Below are 20,344 nucleotides of genomic sequence, written 5' to 3'. Positions count from 1 at the left end.
AGTGCATTAAATGAACATTTAATGCAATATGGTAGGTTTAGAGTGCATGGCAAGCCTTAAGAGGAAGGCTTGTCCTTTGCTACAGTGAATAGTACAAAAGCACTATTCTTGAGCAGACATCCTTGCCTAAAGTTAGTGGACAAATAGTCGACTAATCGGCTCCGTACCGTACTAACTTTTGCAAGGGTATGGGTTTGTCCTTTGTGTGCAAAAGGACAAGACAACAACAATCGTGCTAAGCAAGCTTATTTTGATCACTGAATCCTGGGATGACCTAGAGGTCTCATCATCATTCGCTGAAGCTAGAGCAGTCTTCACACATATGTAGACATGTTTGTAATCACTGAATATCACTTCAGATCACGTACTCGCCAGTCTCTAATCTTCAGTTTCAGTATTCGACGTTCGCTGAAGGATCTTTGGTGTGGGTGTTGTCTTCTTGAAGTATTGTTTGTCTCTAATGAATTTACAATGCAAGTTCTTCAGCGATCACTGAACATACTCAGTGATGATCACTGGAACTGAAAATACAGAGACACAAATACAAGGTGAAAGGAAAAAGGGATTATCATCAAATCACTGAGAGAGAGGATCAACACTTTCATCTCTGTATCTTTAAGGAATGGAACTCTGATTCTTGTTCTCGCCCACCTTTCTACATGTGATGCAACTGGAGTACTCGGGCCTGCAGTTCTCTGGCTCGTTGGAGGTTGGGGAATCGATCGATCTCTTGAAGGTGAATCTTGATCCCCTTTTTCGAGCATCTCATCGTCAGAGAATGTGAAGAAGTTGTCTACTTCTTCCTTGATTTACTGAGGCTGAGGCCCTTCTTCATCGGATTCAACGTCGATAATTGGGCATGGGACCTCAACAACAACAATAGACGTTTGAGCACTTCGATCTTCAACAACCTCCGATTTTTCAACTATTGGATCAGGTTCCACCTCGACGGATTGTTGATGATGACCTTGACCCTATTTTTTTAGAAGGTTCTGCACTGTGACTCAGTCTTTGGATTTGGTGGGTGATGTTAGAGCCGGTGGTTCTTTGTCTTTTCTCCCCCTCATGATGATCAGGGTCGTCATCCCCGTCATCATGTCGTCTTTTTGACCCACCTTCCTGACTCTTGCATGTATCTTCAAGGATCTGAATCCTCTCGGATAAGGTCTGGAAAGAAGATCTTATGGTGTCTGCCACATCGTTCAGTTATGTAGTGAGACCTCAGAAACTGCCTCAGACCTCGTCTTGAAATGCGTTGAACTCGGATCTCGTGACATACTCAAGTTGGATTTGTGTTTTAAGCATGCCAATGAGGTCAACTTCCACCTGTCCTCCCTCATCCACCTCGGACAACAACTTAGTGTATAATAGAGATTTCAACTCTTCAGTCAAGCACTCAGCTGGTTGTCTAGGCTCAGGAGTAGGTCGTCACTATGGCGGTTGAGTTGGACTCACGTGCTCCATGACCGATTTGCCTTTCAGTAGTCACTTTAGTTCATCCACCTGGTTGTACATGGAGGCTTGAACGGCAATTAGGGTGCATTTGGTGCGCAGACAGGACAGGACAGGACAGGACAGCTGTTCAGCGTTTGGTAAGACATGACAGGACAGGACAGGACAGGACAGGTTAAAATGACCAATTTACCCCTAGTAACCTGTTTAGTGTTTTTTTCACTAAATAATCAATATAATAAATGCTTACAAATACTATTTAAAAGTACCAAAAATTTTCAAAAATCAATCTTAATTAAAAACTCACATTAATAAATCAAAAGATTTAAACATCATATTCATAAACAAAAAGTGAAATGTTTACCAACAGACCTAAACACAAAAGATCAAATGTTTACAATTGTGTACCAAAAGACCTAAACACAAAAGATCAAATGTTTAGCAACCAACATCACATGTCTAACTTTTTTAAGATATTCGCCACAAATTTTGGCTTCAAAGTAGCGTTCATGTTATTCCATAGGCGTAATTGAATCGGGTTATCGGCAAAGTACATGCTAATAGCAATAACTTGATCATCATCAAAACCCATGTTGGTTAACTCATCGGGCATAGTTTGTAAACCCGGAGTACCAACAACCGATACCAACTTACCCATTTCCTCGGATAATACATTCAACCCCTTCTCAATCACCTTCATTGCATCTTCAAAAACACCCGCTTTTCTCTTCTTCTTTTTTTTGATGATGCTTCTACATCTTGTGGAATAGAGGATGCAGAAGCGCCATTAGAAGGAGTAGTCAAAGGCACGTTCAATTCATCAGTATCAGCCCCGACTGCACTTTCAAGATTTATGTGTTCCAATGCCTCTGCGGCAGATTCCGCCATCGATCATGTGGCTCGATCTTTTCCAAATATTGTTTTCAGTCGTTCATATTGAGGAAACGGCTTGTTGGCAATATAATTTTTTCTTGAATGTTTCTATAAAAAAAATGCATAAATATGAGCATTACCTTTAACTATGAAATAATAGCATAAAAAATATGCTACCTTTAAGTATTCCTCTAAAACTTGAGCATCCACCGTTACGCATTGATGCGCATCATCCCAACYGAATCCACTTGTATTCAGCATGTCATAAGCTGCTGAATACTTATCCTTGAGCCGCTTCATTTTGTTTTGGATGTGTTTTGATGTTATATTWAGGCCCGRAATCTTTTCACGCATTTTTAAAACAATTTGCTCATACGTGCCGGTCCGAAAACACCCATTATCACTCCTACCACCATCGGCTACAATCTCTTGTAGAATGCTAATTAGTACATCCTCTTTTTGGATATTCCAATTACGTCTATCCGCCATCTTAGAATAATACATTATGATAACATTTTAAAATTCAACATTAGCAACAAAATAATACATTATGATAACATTTTAAAATTCAACATTAGCAACAAAATAATACATTATGATAACATTTTAAAATTCAACATTAACAACATTTTAAAATTCAACATCTAAAACATAGATAATACAATACATTGAGTACATTTATGTACTTGACATCCACGACTCAAACATCTCTTGGGCTATGTCATCTCTCCATTGAGTCCACTCATTGCTCGATTCAACAACATGAATAGATTCAACATCATCGTTGGATTCCACTTGCTCTTCCCCTATAGGCATATCTTCTAGTGTAAGTGTCGTGTTTTCTTCCGGATCAAGAACCATGTACATCCTAATAAAATTATGTAGCAAAGCACATGCTATGACCATCCTTCCTTGAAGTTTTATTGGATAGAAAGAAGGACTTCGTAATATGGCCCAACGCTTCTTCAAAATACCGAAACACCTTTCTATGATATTCCTAGCTTGTGAGTGTTTCATGTTAAAATATTCTTCCTTATTTGAAGGTGTATGACCAATGTGTTCCCATTCTCGTAAATGATACCTAGTACCTCTATATGGTGCCAAAAATCCGTTACCATTGACGTATCCTGCATCAGCCAAATAGTAAGTACCCATTGGGACTTTTAAACCATTAGTGCGTGTAACCGCATCTCGTAGTACCCTAGAATCGGTAGCTGAACCTTCTCAACCAGATAAAACATAGATGAATTTCATGTCCCGAGTGCATGCACGTAATACATTAATCGCAATATGACCCTTTCTTGTTCGGTATCATGGTTTATCGGACTCAGGTACAGTCACTTCAATGTATGTTCCATCTATTGCTCCTAGACAACCCTATAAAGAAAATAACTTGGTTTTAGCTAAATGGTAAAAAAATTATATCACATGTAATGAGGGAAGTGGTTTAAGAGCTAACAAGGATTACCTTAAACCACTTCCATCTTCTRTCDGTACAATCATCCTCTACCGGAGTTGGTTTGCTAAACAAAATGTCTTGCAATCGYAACAAAGCACTTAAAACTCGATGAACATACCTACTAATTGTTTCCCCCGACCTATAAAATCTAACTTGAAGACATCTATTTTTGGTGTGATGTGCTAAAATATTTACAAATGTAGCAACTTGTTCTTCAATTGTCACGTTACCATCATCTAATAGTCCACCCCGTGTTTTTAGCAACTCACACAAAATAGCAAATGCATTCCTATCCATTCGCAACTCATTCACACAAATAATGTCACTTTCACGTGTGATGCGTTGGATTTCTATCGATCTAATTTGTAATTTAGTGAATGTTCTTTGCCTTAAACTTCTCCTCCGATCTTGTCTTTGTTCATATTCAATTAACCAATTCGCAAAATTGACCAAAAGTATGACCAAGTCGATATAAGATTTCAACACTTTAACAACTACAAGTACATGGTTTCGATCCATTCTACATAAAAAAAATGAGATGGAGTCACTATAAAATGTTTAAAAAATGAGATGGAGTCACTAGCATAAATCAAGTAGCATAAATCAGTAAAATGTGCATAAAGATCCAAGCTGAAAACCAGGAAAAAAGAAAACAGCAAAGTTGCAAAGATGGACAAAGTTGCATTGAAATTGGCAAGTTGGTACTTGGCAGTCGTGCAAGAATCATGTGTTCGACATACAATAGGGTAATAACTACAATAGATGGTGACATAAGATATATGGAGTTCATAGTTACAGCTGATGGAACATAACAATGAGTAACCAACTGTTGGATACAGCCGATAAGGGGATAACGGTTCTCCACATTGAGGCAGTGTTGCTTGAGGGACAAAAACAATAACAAATTATTGTTATGGTTTGTTATGGTTTACAATTTATTGTTGTTTTCAATGGTTTCTTGAGGGACAAAAAACAATAACAAATTATAAACCACATGGATAAAAACCGTAATTTCAAAAGCAAGGGAATGAAAATAGCAATTTTCAATAGATCAGAAGGATGTACAACATGGGTCAAAATAAAACTGAAACCTTTGCAAACCACCATATGCCATTGCCATCAAAGATAAGTAGAGCTGACCCAAGAAACTAAAAAGTGAAAATCAAAATTCTGACTATGAGAGCTTGAGATTAAAACAAGATATTGAGAGCTTCAATTATGCATCATTTGCTCCAATAAGATTTATATCTACAAGGTCCACACAGCAAACATGTTGTTGAATTTTGGAAGACTGTGACATGGTCCTTGGTGCATGGTACAGATCATAAGAGTGAGCTAAAATGCACATGGCTAAGCTGTTGGTCAAAGGCAATTGAATCAAGTTGCATAAATCAAAGTTGCATTGAAATGCCTAAATAAAATATAACATAAGCAAGTCCATGAGCTGCATCATCAACATCAGATCACCATTTGGTGTCCATTTCCTCAAGCTAAACATGTAACCAGTTATCCTAAAACTAAAGAGCTTGTCTCTAAATAGTTGATAACAATTGTAGGATTTTAACCCAAGATGTACCTATCTAAGATTCATCTGCAGAATAATGATAACACACCACAGAAAACAAGAACGAGCTCATACGCACCGCAGAAATTAACAAAGAACGAGCTCATACGCACCACAGAAATTAACAAGAACGAGCTCAATCAAGAATGAAAGGAATTAGGGTTACCTAAACAGAGCTCGTTCACTACTCACAGATCGATAATGCATACCTGAGTATGGAGAGAAGAGAAGCAACAGTCGATGAACAGTTGAGAGGAGATGGTCGCCGTCCGTCGATTGGAACTCACCGTCGAGAGGAGATGGTCGCCGTCCGTCGATTGGAACTCGTCGTCCGTCGATTGAAACTCGCTGTCGACAGGGAGGAAGCGATGGAGGCGATGAAAAGGGTTAGGTCGTGATTCAATCAGCCGGGTGGGAAAAGGGTAAAGAGGGAAAAGGGTTGAGTTCCACTTAGTTCTAGGGGGTAGGATGGAACACGCGTGTCCTATGTTTATCCAAGTTAGTTCCACTTAGTTCCACATTCGGCCACACCAAACATAGGACAAATGTGTTATGTCCTGTYCTGTCCCACCCTGTCCAGCGTACCAAACGCACCCTTAGAGTACAACCAACATCTTCATTGTTGTTTCAGGTAAATGATCACCACAAGCATTGAGCCTTCCTGTTTACATGACAGATGAATCAACTGTGTGACCTACATTCAGTGTTGGCAATGGTGTGAAATTAGTAGGATTTCCATCCTATCCTCGTGAAGTATCTGTAGAAGATACATGTTGGTCCCGTAAGGGTCTACAAGAAGAGAAACAGTTTGTAGAAGGGGAAAGATGAATACAAACACAATATTTTCAAATTTGAAATATATATTGATAGAGAAGATCAATAAAGATTTTACAAGATTGTTTGCGAAAAGATAAGGTAATAAAAACCTATCTAAACAATCTTTGGTTACACACAAAGCTTTAGTAATTACAAGAAAAGAAGTTGTTAAAAGAAAGATCATTTACTTAAGCTAGAAAACGCTTGAAGTAAGAATTAGGTTAGAGAGAGATGCGCTCTCTGCATGGAGAAGAAACACTTTTATTTATACCCAGTGAATTAAATGTCCATTTAATGCAATATGGTAGGTTTAGAGTGCGTGTCAAGCCTTAAGAGGAAGGCTTGTCCTTTGCTACAATGAATAGTACATAAACACTATTCATGAGCAGACATCCTTACCTAAAGTTGGTAGACAAAGAGTCGACTAGTCGGCTCTGTACCATACTAACTTTCGTAAGGGTATGGGTTTTGTTCTTTTTATGCATAAGGACAAGACAACAACAATCGTGCTAAGCTAGCTTCCTTTGATCGCTGAATGCTGGAATGACCTGAAGGTCTCGTCATCATTCGCTGAAGCTTGAGCAGTCTTCACACATATGTAGACAGGCTTGTAATCACTGAATACCGCTTCAGATCACATACTCGCCGGTCTCTAATCTTCAGTTTCAGTCTTCGACGTTTGCTGAAGGTTCTTTGGTATGTGTGTTGTCTTCTTGAAGTATTGTTGTCTCTGATAGATTTACAATTCTTCAGCGATCACTGAACAGACTCAGTGAAGATCGCTGGAACTGAAAATACAGAAACATAAATACATCGTATAAGTGAAAAGAGATTATCATCAAATTACTGAGAGAGAGGATCAACAATACATCTGGATGTTCCGATGAGTTTATTAAGAACCGTTGGTTGAGCAACAGATGCTCCAGGTGTATGTGTCCTAAGAGCTGTAGCGCTAGACTCGATATGCACACAAACGATGTCGTAGATTGGGGCAGTGGTCTACTTTTTTCAATATCCACACTCTCTAAGTGAGAGGTGGATAACAGATACGTTAAGTCCCCGTGATCTGATAAAACTAGCACCCGTTGAGAGGTGCTAGAGTGGATGGGAGGGGTGTGCATTTGCATAACTGAGTCCACTACGACTTGTTCAATATCGTATCCCAACGAATAGGACCCGATAGTAGATGTGGTTACACGACTTATGGTGGTTTAGGAACGGTCCTGACGTTTTTTTGTACGTATCCCACGATCCGTCACATCACACATTCTCTCATCATTTTCAACTCCACCATCATCCATCCTTATATCACCAACTGTTGTTGAAATAATTAGATCAAGATCCATGACAGCAGTATCATGGATTGATTCTTCCTCCGTGCTAGACTTTATAATCGAAGGCATGGAACCGATGTGAGTTGGTAGGCATTTGGCGTTATTGGGCGTATCATCATCGCTCGAGGAGTCAGAATCCTCTGAAAACGACGAGGATTCAACGACAATTGGCTCTCCTTCATCTGATGAATCATCTTCACTGTCAGAAGAGTCTGAAGCAGAACTAGAGGCACCCCCATCTACACCCCCCCATTGTCTTCTTCTTGCTCACTACTTAGACCTACCTCCCCACCTACCTCATATATCGGTCCTTGGTGAGATCCAGCCGGTTCTGGCTAGACCATTAGACTGTGGGCCTCTCGATACGCTACCACGCATGGTGCACTTTGGTCTGTATAAGCCAAGAGATCAACATAAATAGGAACTACTAGGTCGAATGTGCGTTCAGGCAGCTTCATGAAGTACATGACAAACTCAGGTCTGCCTTCTTTATTTACGCATCTCAGGATCTCATTGTTCGACTACATCAGAATTTTATGATCATTTATAGAAACCTCTGAAATGACATGAACTTTCTGGCTTTGTTGTTGGACTTTTCGTCCACCACCTTGACAAGTTCGTTCCATATTAAAACGACGGAGTCGTAGTGCATGTTGAAAGTGATCCCGTGGAACATTCGCAAGACAAAGATACTGCACCTGTCTATTTCTATGTGCTTGGAAGTCATGTAGCAGTTGATAATGCTGAAGAGCGTGTACAACAATGGTGGTAGGAACACCCTTTTGAATTGACACGCTGTAGTGATGTTTTCCGAGTAGCTCAAAGTGCGTAGATCGGTGCAGATTTGCTTATTCGAGGCGAAATCATCCAAGTAATCTTTCCCCGGTCGCGAGTTCTTGTCTATAAGTTCTAAGATGCGTCTCAACCGCCTTAGTGTTAGAGTCATTTGAAAATGGTCAATATTAGTAGTGAAATGGTGATGTTCTGCTTCAGGTTGTACTTTAGGGTCTTCCAGAACTGCTGAGGGTAGATCATTGGGGTGTGTGCATTTATGGTCAGGGTGGTGTTTAGGGGATGGCCTTTGAAAATCTCGAGGATGATCCGGTGATCACACCTCATCGAGTAGTCTAAAGCATGGTTGTTTGGTTGGATCTTGAGGTATTCAGCTTTGAGGATCAATTCTTCATCGGGTTTGGTGGTGGTTACGGATGGTATCGAAGAACGGATGGAAGACATCGGGTTCTCTTTGTTGGACATGTTATCGTTGTCGTTAGCCATCTGCAACGTAGACATGTTAGTATAAAACCCCGGACACGAACAGGTTTGAAACAGTTTCCGGAAATTTTTCGAAGAAAATATATCCCAAGTGTGAAACTTATCGCATGATAAAGGGAAGATGTCGCATGACACTTCAAGGTTGTCGCATCATAAGGATGCGATAACCCTGTTTTTCACATCAAAGGGATGCGATGAGAGAATTTTGTCGCATCACAAGGATGTGATAAACAATGGTTGTCGGATCTAGAAGGATGCGATAACTTTGAATAATAGTTCAATGCGATAACATTGAATGATAGACTCATGCGATAACTTTGAATGTTTAGTTTTCAATAATCGATATTAAACCTCAAAAACTTAACTCTAGTACTCGTGTATGCTCGAATAATAATGTAAAGTACATTTCGAGCCATAAACAACAAACCCTAAAGACAAAAAACTCTAAACCTAAAACCTAACCTGCATATTCTAACAAACCTAAGGGTACTCTAATACAGGAAGTGCGACTCAAGATTAGGTCTAATCACAGGTTGCAAAACACTCGAAAATCATAATGAGAAGTAAAAGAAGTGAAAGCAAACCTGGATTGGGTGTTTGGAGACTGAAATCGAACGATCGAAAGCTAAAGCAAGTTTATCGCACTCACACTCTTCATCGCAACATAATTTTTAGAAATGTACTAATTCAAAACCGAGCCAAAACGATTTATACCCTAAATTTGAAAAAAGACACGTGTCTCACCCCAAATGGTCAGAATAAGGTTGACTAAAAAGTCAACTTATCGCATGGACAAGACACGACAAGTCCAGATTGAAGTTTGTCGCATCACAAAGACACGACAAACCCGAAGGGTAAGGTTATCGAATCACATAGATACAATAAAAGGGCAGGTTATCGAATGACATTGATGCGATTAGAAAACTTGTCGCATCTTATTGATGCAATAACTCGGTTTTGTCGCAACAAATTGATGCTATGAACAGGGTTTGTCGCATCAAACTGATGCGATAAGGATCTTTGTCTCATCAAAGTAATATGATAACCAATTTTTGTCGCATCAAGCTGATGCGATAACACAAAGTTATCACATCAAGCTAATGTGAAACAACACTTAGACATTTTTCAATAAGTTTCATAAAAAGGATTTTCCAGCTTAAAGAATGTCCAACCTTCAATTGGTTTGAAGCACACAAAAAAAAATTAGGTGTGCTCCCCCTCAAAAGATGCTTTAAATATAAAATTTAAAAACAGCTCCCCCTAAAACATATACCAGAATAAAAAAATAAGAACACACTCCCCCTCAAAAAGTACGTACCTTATATTTCCAAACGCCTGAAAACAACAACACACATCAGTAACTAAAAGCCTAGACTATGTAGAACAGGTTGTACAAAAATAGACTTTGACAATATTGGTATTTATAGAAAAACTACAGGCTTTAAGATTTAACATACCGAGCTTAGAGACAAGAAAGTTGAACCTCTTCTCATCCAAAGCATTGGTAATTAAATTTGCAAGCTGAAACTTAGTGTTGACAAAGTACAGTTCAATTGTACCTCGTTCTACATAGCCTTTTATAAAATGATACCTGATGTCTATGTGCTTGGTTTTCATGTGTTGGACCGGGTTGCAGGATATTGCAATGACACTTTTGGAGTCACAGTAGATGGGAATCTTGGTGAAACTGAAGTCGTAGTCCTTCAGTTGTGTGTGCATCCAGATGACTTGTGAGCTACAACAACGTACTCAGCTTCAGCCGTTGAGGTAGACACGCAGTTTTGCTTCTTAGAAGCCTAGTTCACCAGTTTATCTCCATGAACTGGATGTGCCCGAAAGTGCTCTTGCTATCCAGGTTGCATCCAACATGATCAACGTTGGAGTAGACAATCAACTCATAACTTATTTCCTTAGGGTACCACAAGCCAATATCACAATATTAAAATACATTTGAAAACAAGTAAATGAGATTCTTTAGGCTTAAACTGAAATCGAGCATAGAAACATTTTGAAAACATAAAATACATTAAAAGATCCCATCATTCCTCTATAGATTTTCGGATCAACATCTTTTCCGTTAGGATCAGAGTCGAGCTTGGAACCCGGTGTAATCGGAGTTTTCAGTAAGGCACAATTTTCCATATTAAATTTTCTTAGCATTTATTGAATGTATTTAGCATTTCTTGGTGGATGTCGGTGTACGGTGAAAGATGTCGGTGGATGGTGATAAACGTTGGTTTACGGTAAGTGTGTTTCTCTATGGTGGAGTCGATGGACGGTGGGGATGGTGATAATGATCCCCTCCCACCGTCTTTTTATATAAACCGCTACGTAAAAAGACAAAATAGATTGTCAAATTGTTGTTAAATTATCGATAAAAACATTATGATTTCATTTATGCGTTTAAAAAAAGTAGTAAAAATTGTAAAACTTGACGTGATTTCATATTGTGTTAAAGGTTGTGATGGTAAATTGTGTTTAAGAGTTAAGAGTTGTAAGAGTAGAAGTGTTTGGATCACTATAATTTTATAGAGAATATTACAATATTATATATATACACACACACACACTACATTTGGTCCTAAAAAAGACAAAATACCAGTCAAAATCGCCCCCATTCCTTGAAAAACACCTCTGAAGTGTCAAATCGGTGCGTTATAGATTGTCCTCATTAGATGACAAAAATAGGGTCAAAATTGCCCCCGAGGGGTGATCTGGGGGGGGTAGGTGGGAGCGATTTGCATATATCAGGTATAATATCTGATTTTTGCCCCCCAAATTCAGATACACGTGGAACCTCTCTGTACCATTATGGTCAAAAATTGCCCCATATAGTCAAATAAGTGGTTATTTTCTTAAATTTGTCTTAAAGGTGATTATTTTATTAATATAAAATGTATAAAATGATTATTTTGGTTAATTTCCCATTAATATCTCATAACTCAACTAAAGAACTAAAGCGAAGAAAAAAAATAGAAATATGGGCTAAAGTGTAAAATTTTAAAATGGTACAAGGGCTTGGAAGTGGATTTTAGAAAATTTAAAGTGGTTGGGTGAATGGTGATGGTCGCTGAAAATGAAAATGCAGGGAGGTGAATTTCATGTCCCTCAAAGTTGAGGGATAAGTTATGTAAATATGATATAGCATATGATAGTGGTTATAGTCTGGTATAACTCCATAAAATGAGGTTGAATCATCAAAATTGTGTAGAGGAAAAGGATATATATTTCACATATGTTGATGTGTATGTTCGATTCTAGAGGTTGTTTATCAAATGTTTATTGGTAGGTGCAGTGTTATTTTATCTTACTAAGTGTAAGACAAGAATAAGATATCTTACTCCGTAAGATGGATAATGAGGATCAAGAATCTTATTTGATAAACACTTACACTTACCAACAATTTATTTTGATGATCGAGAATGTTATTTAATAAAGTAAATGAAAATGGTTACTTTTGTCAGTAAACGATCCTTTCATGGCCTCTATAGATTGGTATATTTATTACAGTTCAGTTATAGTCATATTGTGGTAGCAATTTGGATAACCAAACCTTTAAACTTAAATTTCATGGATCGTTTGTGTATTAATTTTGATGAATTTTATGCGAAATAGAGGCATATTCATTTATGAATACCATAATGTTTTGAGAATACATGAACCATCTATTTTATGTAGCATTCATGATAAATAATATTCATTTATTATTCAAGGCCATTTATCATGAATGCTAATAAAATAGTTAGTTCATCGATCCTCCAAATATTTACGGTTTTTAAGGGGCTGTTTACTAAACGCTTACCCGGATAAACACTTACCAAGTCACATTACCTTATTGGATGAATATGGTAAGGACCAACAGGCTTGTTCCTGATAATTTTTAGGCTATGGGAGAGATGTAAAAAGGGGCATTCGATAAGTACGATATTTTTTCAATATATTGTTTTTATAATCAGAAATAACATTGAATTCATATAAAACCGCTTTTCCAAGTATTTCTGGACGCAAAATCAATCAATACTCATTTTTAAATTAATATTTTTTACTAGAACATTTTTTTTGTAGTATCGTTGATTTGTTCCGTCATCAAAAACATCCTATGATATACTTTTGGTACATAAAATGACATCATTTGGGCTTACAAAGTCGATTCTTCTGATTTTCGAGTGACACTATGTAAATCAAAATAAATAGGTTGGTTTTCCATGTCATATCATGTTAAGGTTTTTAACACTATTTTAAACTTTTATATTATGTTTTCAAATTTAGGAAGATTAATATCATTTAAAACTTTTATCATGTTTTTGAATTTAGGAAGATTAATACCATTTTAAACTTTTATATTATGTTTTCGAATTTGGGAATGAGAGAAAAGAATGAGAAAAGAAAAGAAAAATAAAAATAAAAAAAGGAAGAAAAAAAGTTTTTTGTTTGTGTTTTTAATAGAAAAGAGAGAGAAAGGAAAAATAATTAAATAAAAATAAATTTTGATATAATTTTTTTCCTTTTCCTAAAAAAATCTCGAGAACAAAATATTTTTCTTTCGTCATTACTTTTCTCTCTTTCCTACGTAAAAGAAGACTAAAAAACATAGGGTTAAAGTTGAAACAAACTTTTCGGGAATCGTCGATTATATAAATTAAAAACTCATGTTGGTGATAGTTTGAGATTTTATTCTTCGTTTAGAGATAAAATAATACATAAGATTTATATACTCAATATTAGATAATAAAGGTTTTATTATTCTAAATATTGATATAAGTTGTACGGTCTTATATGGTTGGTAATTTTTTCAAAAGATGGGGGGTTTTGTTAGCTAATAACAAGAAAATCTATCATATTCTAATATAAAAATAGAATTCACACGAGAATGAAACAATCAAAAGAGTCGATGGGAGATAAATTATTGAGAATATATCAAAGTTTTCGAAACATGTAGTTTTAGACGTCGGTTTTAGATAAGAAAAAACTTAGAAAGAACATTAAATAATATTATATAATGAACGGCATATTAACCTATGTAGGTATTTTTTTTCTCCAATATATTTAATTCATACATGTTTGAGTCTTTAATAGTTAATGTAGTACCAAAATCTTTTCTTGTCATATTAGATACTAAATTTTTTATGTGTCTTGTATTTACTAATTTTTTTGAACTAATATTATATATATTTGAAAAAAAATATGGGCCCTGGGCGTACGCCCGACCCGCCCGACCCCAGGGATGGCCCTGGTCCAGGACCAAGAATCTTGCATAGTAAGAGCGAGACAAGGGTCAAGAGTCTTACACGGTAAGTAAGAATGACGATTTTTATCATGATAAACACTTACTAAGTAGTTGCATACAATGTTGTTTTAGTAGACTAAAGTCTTACCCAGTAAGTAAGTTGTAGTGTTAAATTTTTTACCGATAAACACTTATCGAGTATGTATTTGATAAACGACGCCTAAATAAAATTTTCTCACACGAAATAATAGGTAATTAAGTTATCTACGAGTGTGTGCAAACAGGGAGTATAAACTACAAAGAGTGCATTTTCATATTAATGTTGAATGATGTTCGCATAGTTCTAACTTTTTAAGTATAGGGCAAAAATGAATATAGTTTCAGAAAGTTGGGCAAATTAGAGAAGTTTAAAACTATGGGGACGTCGGTGGACGTGAATTGCAACTTTTATTTTTATTATTTTATGTTGGCAAATTTCTCTTCCACATAAATTGACCATTTCGTTAGGGTTTCTACCACATACAGAGCTGACCCCAGTCCAAGCTGCCGCAGACCATCTTCTTGATCATCTCCTCCTCTTCATGTAAGAACTCTTGGCCTCAGATCTAGGTTTTTATCATTTTCAAATCAATTTTGTTACAATTATTTGATTTATATAATTGATGAAACTTCTCAATCGTTACTGATGAAATCTGTGAAGTTCTTGAGTTAGATTTGTGAGTTTTGTAGTATGTTATGTATTGAGATTGTAGTTTTCATATCGATCTTTATCTTGTTAGATCACTCTTTGTTGAATGGTACGAGAAATGGTATACCGAGTTGTACTTTGGGATTTACGAAATCGAATTGAGTAGTGATAGTTAATTATTACTTGTTAAAGAATGTGTAGATGTAGCCGGTTCCCCCTTTGATATAGTTTCCAGCTTCGATTAGAAGAAGTTGAAGTAGCCGTGTAACAAGATTGACTAGGGTTTTGGTGATTTTGGGAGAATAATGGGTCTATTAAACTTGTAGCTTATAGCTTGCGATCTGTGATCTTTGTTAAAGTTATGCGTCGTCTATATTTTCACCCATGGAGAGAGGATGATTTGATATGTGAGCTATGCCATTATTTGTAGTATGATTTTATTTGGAATCAACATGGATTCATTCTTGTAAAGCCACATCGTATGTAAATCGCTTGTTTGGAAACTGCTTTATTTTCTTTCTGTTTTATTTTTAGTGATCACCGTAGCTTGAAAACTCTTGTGGAAAAAATGTAAATATACAACTAACTGGAATGTTGTAGAACTCATGAACAGAGGATGCAATACTGATTATGCTTATAAATTGTAATTTGCTGCATTGATGATGGAAGTGACTGTATTAAATTCTAACATTATGTAGTTTTTTCGTTTTATATCATGCCTGAATGTATGTTTGGTTTGGCCTGAATTTTATATCCTGATATACACATAACCAATCCAATATTTGTTTGCTGGCTTTAACAGAGAAATTATCTACAATGTCGGACGGTCAAGAAACTGATAAGAATATAGAGATATGGAAGATTAAGAAGCTAATCAAGGCATTGGAAGCTGCAAGAGGCAATGGTACAAGCATGATTTCTCTTATTATGCCTCCACGGGATCAAATTTCTCGAGTCACCAAGATGCTTGGCGATGAATTTGGAACTGCTTCAAATATTAAGAGCAGGGTGAATCGCCAGTCTGTTTTAGGTGCTATAACATCCGCCCAGCAGAGACTCAAGCTATACAACAAGGTTCCTCCAAATGGGCTTGTGCTTTATACTGGAACCATAGTCACCGATGACGGAAAGGAGAAAAAGGTTACAATTGACTTTGAACCCTTCAAGCCAATTAATGCTTCTCTTTACCTATGTGACAACAAGTTTCATACCGAAGCTCTTAATGAACTTTTGGAATCTGACGATAAGTTCGGTTTCATTGTTATGGACGGTAATGGAACCCTTTTTGGGACATTGAGTGGCAACACGAGGGAGGTGCTACACAAATTCACGGTTGATTTGCCGAAGAAGCACGGACGAGGAGGGCAGTCAGCCCTGCGATTTGCACGTCTTCGAATGGAAAAGCGTCACAATTATGTGAGGAAGACAGCTGAACTTGCAACACAGTTTTATATCAATCCTGCCACTAGTCAGCCGAATGTTTCTGGACTTATACTTGCTGGATCTGCTGATTTTAAGACTGAGCTGAGCCAATCTGATATGTTTGATCCTCGTCTTCAGGCTAAAATTTTGAATGTGGTTGATGTTTCCTATGGAGGTGAGAATGGTTTCAATCAGGCTATTGAACTGTCCTCCGAAATCCTTGCCAATGTGAAGTTTATACAAGAAAAGCGTTTGATTGGCAAGTATTTCGAGGAGATCAGTCAGGATACTGGTAAGTATGTATTTGGTGTGGATGACACTTTGAAAGCCTTGGAGATGGGTGCTGTTGAGATTCTCATTGTGTGGGAAAATCTGGACATCAATCGATATGTGCTTAAAAATAGCACTACAAGTGAAATCACCATAGCTCACTTTAACAAGGACCAGGAGGCTGATCAGAGTAACTTCCGAGACTCTGCCACTAATGCTGAGTTGGAAGTTCAGGAAAAGACGTCGTTGCTCGAGTGGTTTGCTAACGAGTACAAGAAATTTGGATGCACGCTCGAGTTTGTGACGAACAAATCTCAAGAGGGATCGCAGTTTTGTAGGGGTTTTGGTGGCATTGGTGGGATACTTCGCTACCAGCTTGACATTCGATCATTTGATGATCTTTCTGATGATGGGGAAAATTATGAATCAGAATAGCAATCAACCACTTGTTACATGCCGGTGCAGGGGAATGGGGCCGAGAGCCAGCACCGGGGCACTTTTTAAGCATCTTATCGACCTCCGTGTTCAAGGAAATCTCACAAAGGTGTGTTCTGTTTATTTTCTTGTTTTAACTTTATTTCTATGCATGCCATATGGTGGTTAAGACTAGGATATGGGTAGGGTTAGCAATGGGAAGGGGGTAAACCTGTTATGTTTCCATCTGTTGGATATGAATATGGGTAAAACTAAAGAAATTTTATACTTTTACCCTATATTTTAACGGGTAGGATATGGATAAATGATTTTTCTTTAAGCAGCAACACCAAACGATTGATGCAGTTATAATCACTGTCATATAAGTTATTGACGTAGTTTCTCTCCAGCCTTCATAATATGAGTTCCCTTTATCCCTATAACAAGATTTGGGCTCTTATCATCCAAGGTAAGTATCGACTATATTCATTTTCGTTTTGATTTTCTATGTTAATTTCAACCAAATGCATGCAACTATTCGTCGGTAACAAGATGTTTTTTTGTTAGCATTGCTATATTTTTGTGGTTAAAAAATGACTTGTTTGTATTTAAAAGAGTATATTACAATGTTTTTGCTAGAAGAAGTTGGATGATAATTAATTACCATGTTTATGAATTTATACTTGGTTCAAATGTTTGATGTTTTTTTAATATTATTTGCAATTCAAAATCGAGGTTTTTAATCGTTTATCCATTGCCTGGTTCGTTATCCATTATTTTGATGGGCAAGGATTTTGTAATATGGACCTGATATATTAAATGGATATGGTAACTGAATTCAGATCCTACCGCTCATTTTGCTACTCTTAACAAGAACACCCTGAAATCTCATGATTGAACGGTGTTCTTGACATTTTGATTTTTTATTTAGCATGCAATGTAGAGTGGGATGAACCTTTGTTTGGGGTTTGAAGTCGACCGGATGGATCGTATAACAATTTGTTTATTTGTGTTGAATCAGTTGGAATAAGTTGCGTGGACATTCCCCTGGAACTTGAAGCGGTTGCACAAGAGCAATTTCAACATGTTTTTAACCGTATACGCTTGTTGCTTGATTGTGGATTGGATTTTTCGCGACATAGTTTGATATTGACTCGTAGATTTGTAAGAACCTTCTTTACTTTTTGTTGCTTTCAATATCCGTGGCTTGAGAACTTGCTCAGCAAATGCTTGAATCTTGAGGTGAGATTATATGGATAGACCAAAATTTCAAGAACGCTTTCATTTTGGTTGGATGGTTTGCTTAATTTTGCATTTCTTGCACGAGGTGGGTTTTTATGAGACAAAGTACTATTAGTCGGGTTAACAATTAATGGCTTCATGGGTTTAGATGGCTACAATAGTAAACCAAACATATAAACATGGCAATATGTAACAACTTGTTAATTGGTGTTTCATAGCCGTTATGCATACCAATATTACACAAGCAACTTGAACATGAACAATCGAGATCTTGTAATCAACCGCTATAATTTGGGGGTTGTCGCTAATCGTACACAATCAAACCCATAGGGATCCTCGGGTGCACGTGTTGACGTATGTACCGCTTAGTCCAGTCTAAGAGGTAATCTTGCAACGTATGTACCGACTATCATGCGCCAATCAAAGTATCTTGTCATGTTTCTACTGACATCTTGGTACTTTGCCAAGCATACTTTCCATGCATACCAACCAACATATCATGAACTATGGTCATATGTCAAGAATAGAGCTCAAAATCGTAAACACTTAGGGGCGTTTGGTTTTCAGAATGATTTCTGAATGACTGGAATCTGTCAAAAGAATTATAATGAAATGTTATCAGGTTTGACCAAGTGTTTGGTGGGAAGGAATAGAATTTAATATGTCTAATTAATTGGAATCTTCTTGTTTGGTTTGCAGCAGAATTGGAATGAAATGATGAAAAAAAGACAAAAATACCCTTTTGTTGATATTTTTAAAAAAATTAATTTTTTTAATTACAAATAACATTAATTTTGGAAGCAATAAAAATTTTAATTAAATTTCAGAAATTAATTAAAATGTTTAATCTCTCTCATCCTAGGCGACCCCCACTCTCACCCGCCCCTTCTATGCTCTCATCTTCGGCCAACCTTACCATCCACCCTTCTATGCTCTCATCTTCGGCCAACCCTACCATCCGCCCTTCTATGCTCTCATCTTCGGCCAACCCTACCATCCGCCCTTCTATGCTCTCATCTCTGGCCTCCCCTACCATGACCGTGCTCCACAGCTTTCGTCGGATATAGGTTGGAAAAACTCACTATGGGAACACAACCACCCTCTCCCTCCTCAATGGTCATCGCCCTTTCGTCTTTTCTTCTACCTTTCGTTGCCGCCACAACCATCGCAGATTCCATTTTTCGTTTTAGGTTTTTCTTGTTCTCAGATTTGGTTTTAGATTTATGGAGTTGCAAGGTCAAAGCTTCAAAGAGGGAAGGGGTTTAGAGGATGTTGGCGACAGTGAACCTAGATCTGGTTTGTTTGAACATTTAATGAGGAAATTGGAAGCAAGCAATAATCGATCAAGAGCATCATAAGCAGAAATCGGAAGCAAGCACTAATCATGAGGGTATTTTTGTCATTTACACATTTTCAAATGGAATGAATTTCAATTCCATTAGTTTTAGGAATGAATGGTGAAATCCTCAAATGATGGAATCTTTGGAATTCAATTTCATTCCATGGGTAACCAAACATTGGAATGAAATTTGATCAATGAAATTGACCATTCCAATTCCACCAGATTCCGACGAACTAAACGCCCCCTTAGCATGCTCACTAAATATCTTGAACAAACGTGAAAACCAAGAAGCATAAGTGTGTATACTTATATTATTCATGGAACATTACTACTTAGACCTATCATCTCGTAGATTCATACAGACCAAATCATGTCTGGTAAAAGATAGGTGTCAATGCAATATTGGATGCGATTGGGTTCGAGATCCCCTACATTTATGCGAGCTCAAGTAAGCTCACTTGACTCGGATTGTCGTTGATTGGTGAAAGCAATCTTTTGCGAGCTTAAGATTCATTGCATGTCGTGCGAGTTTACATGAGAGAGATAGCTTTACCCGTGTTAATGACATGTGTGACCTTTTGTGCAACCTCATAGTCATGGCTCACCGCTCACTTTTGGGCTTGTGTTCATCACAGAGGCATGTTCTGATCTGAATATTGAAATGTTTTTGTTTATATAAAATCTTAAAAAAAATCATGTATATGTATTTCTTCTATTAAATCTTTCAATTTATTGACCATGTAAAATCTAACGTCATAAATATATTTAATCTTGTTTTGAAAAATCGTTTGTTATATACAAAAAGTGTGACTTGGTCTTTTCATTTATTAAATAAAGTTAGAAAAACTATATATATATATATATATATATATATATATACACACACTAGAAGCGTACTCGCGCAATGCAGCGAGATACATCGTGATTTTAATATTTCATTTTATTCTTTATCTCAGTCGATGTTAT

General features: G+C 37.0%; 1 protein-coding gene and 1 pseudogene across 1 annotated transcript; one reads left to right on the top strand and one right to left on the bottom strand.

Moving 5' to 3' along the window:
• Positions 1-3,003: 3,003 nt before the first annotated feature.
• Positions 3,004-4,303, bottom strand: LOC112514775 (annotated as a pseudogene).
• Positions 4,304-14,502: 10,199 nt separating this feature from the next.
• LOC112514308 (eukaryotic peptide chain release factor subunit 1-3-like) lies at positions 14,503-18,087 on the top strand. Its single transcript, XM_025120696.1, has 3 exons — positions 14,503-14,583; positions 15,491-16,924; positions 17,816-18,087. Exon 2 carries the CDS (start codon positions 15,505-15,507, stop codon positions 16,813-16,815), a length of 1,311 nt encoding a protein of 436 aa, XP_024976464.1. The 5' UTR covers positions 14,503-14,583; positions 15,491-15,504; the 3' UTR covers positions 16,816-16,924; positions 17,816-18,087.
• The last annotated feature ends 2,257 nt before the right edge of the window (positions 18,088-20,344 follow it).

Source organism: Cynara cardunculus, assembly GCF_001531365.2.
Source record: "Cynara cardunculus var. scolymus isolate 2C chromosome LG 6, CcrdV1, whole genome shotgun sequence".
Taxonomy (NCBI): domain Eukaryota; kingdom Viridiplantae; phylum Streptophyta; class Magnoliopsida; order Asterales; family Asteraceae; genus Cynara; species Cynara cardunculus.
This window is presented reverse-complemented; position numbering and strand designations above follow the sequence as displayed.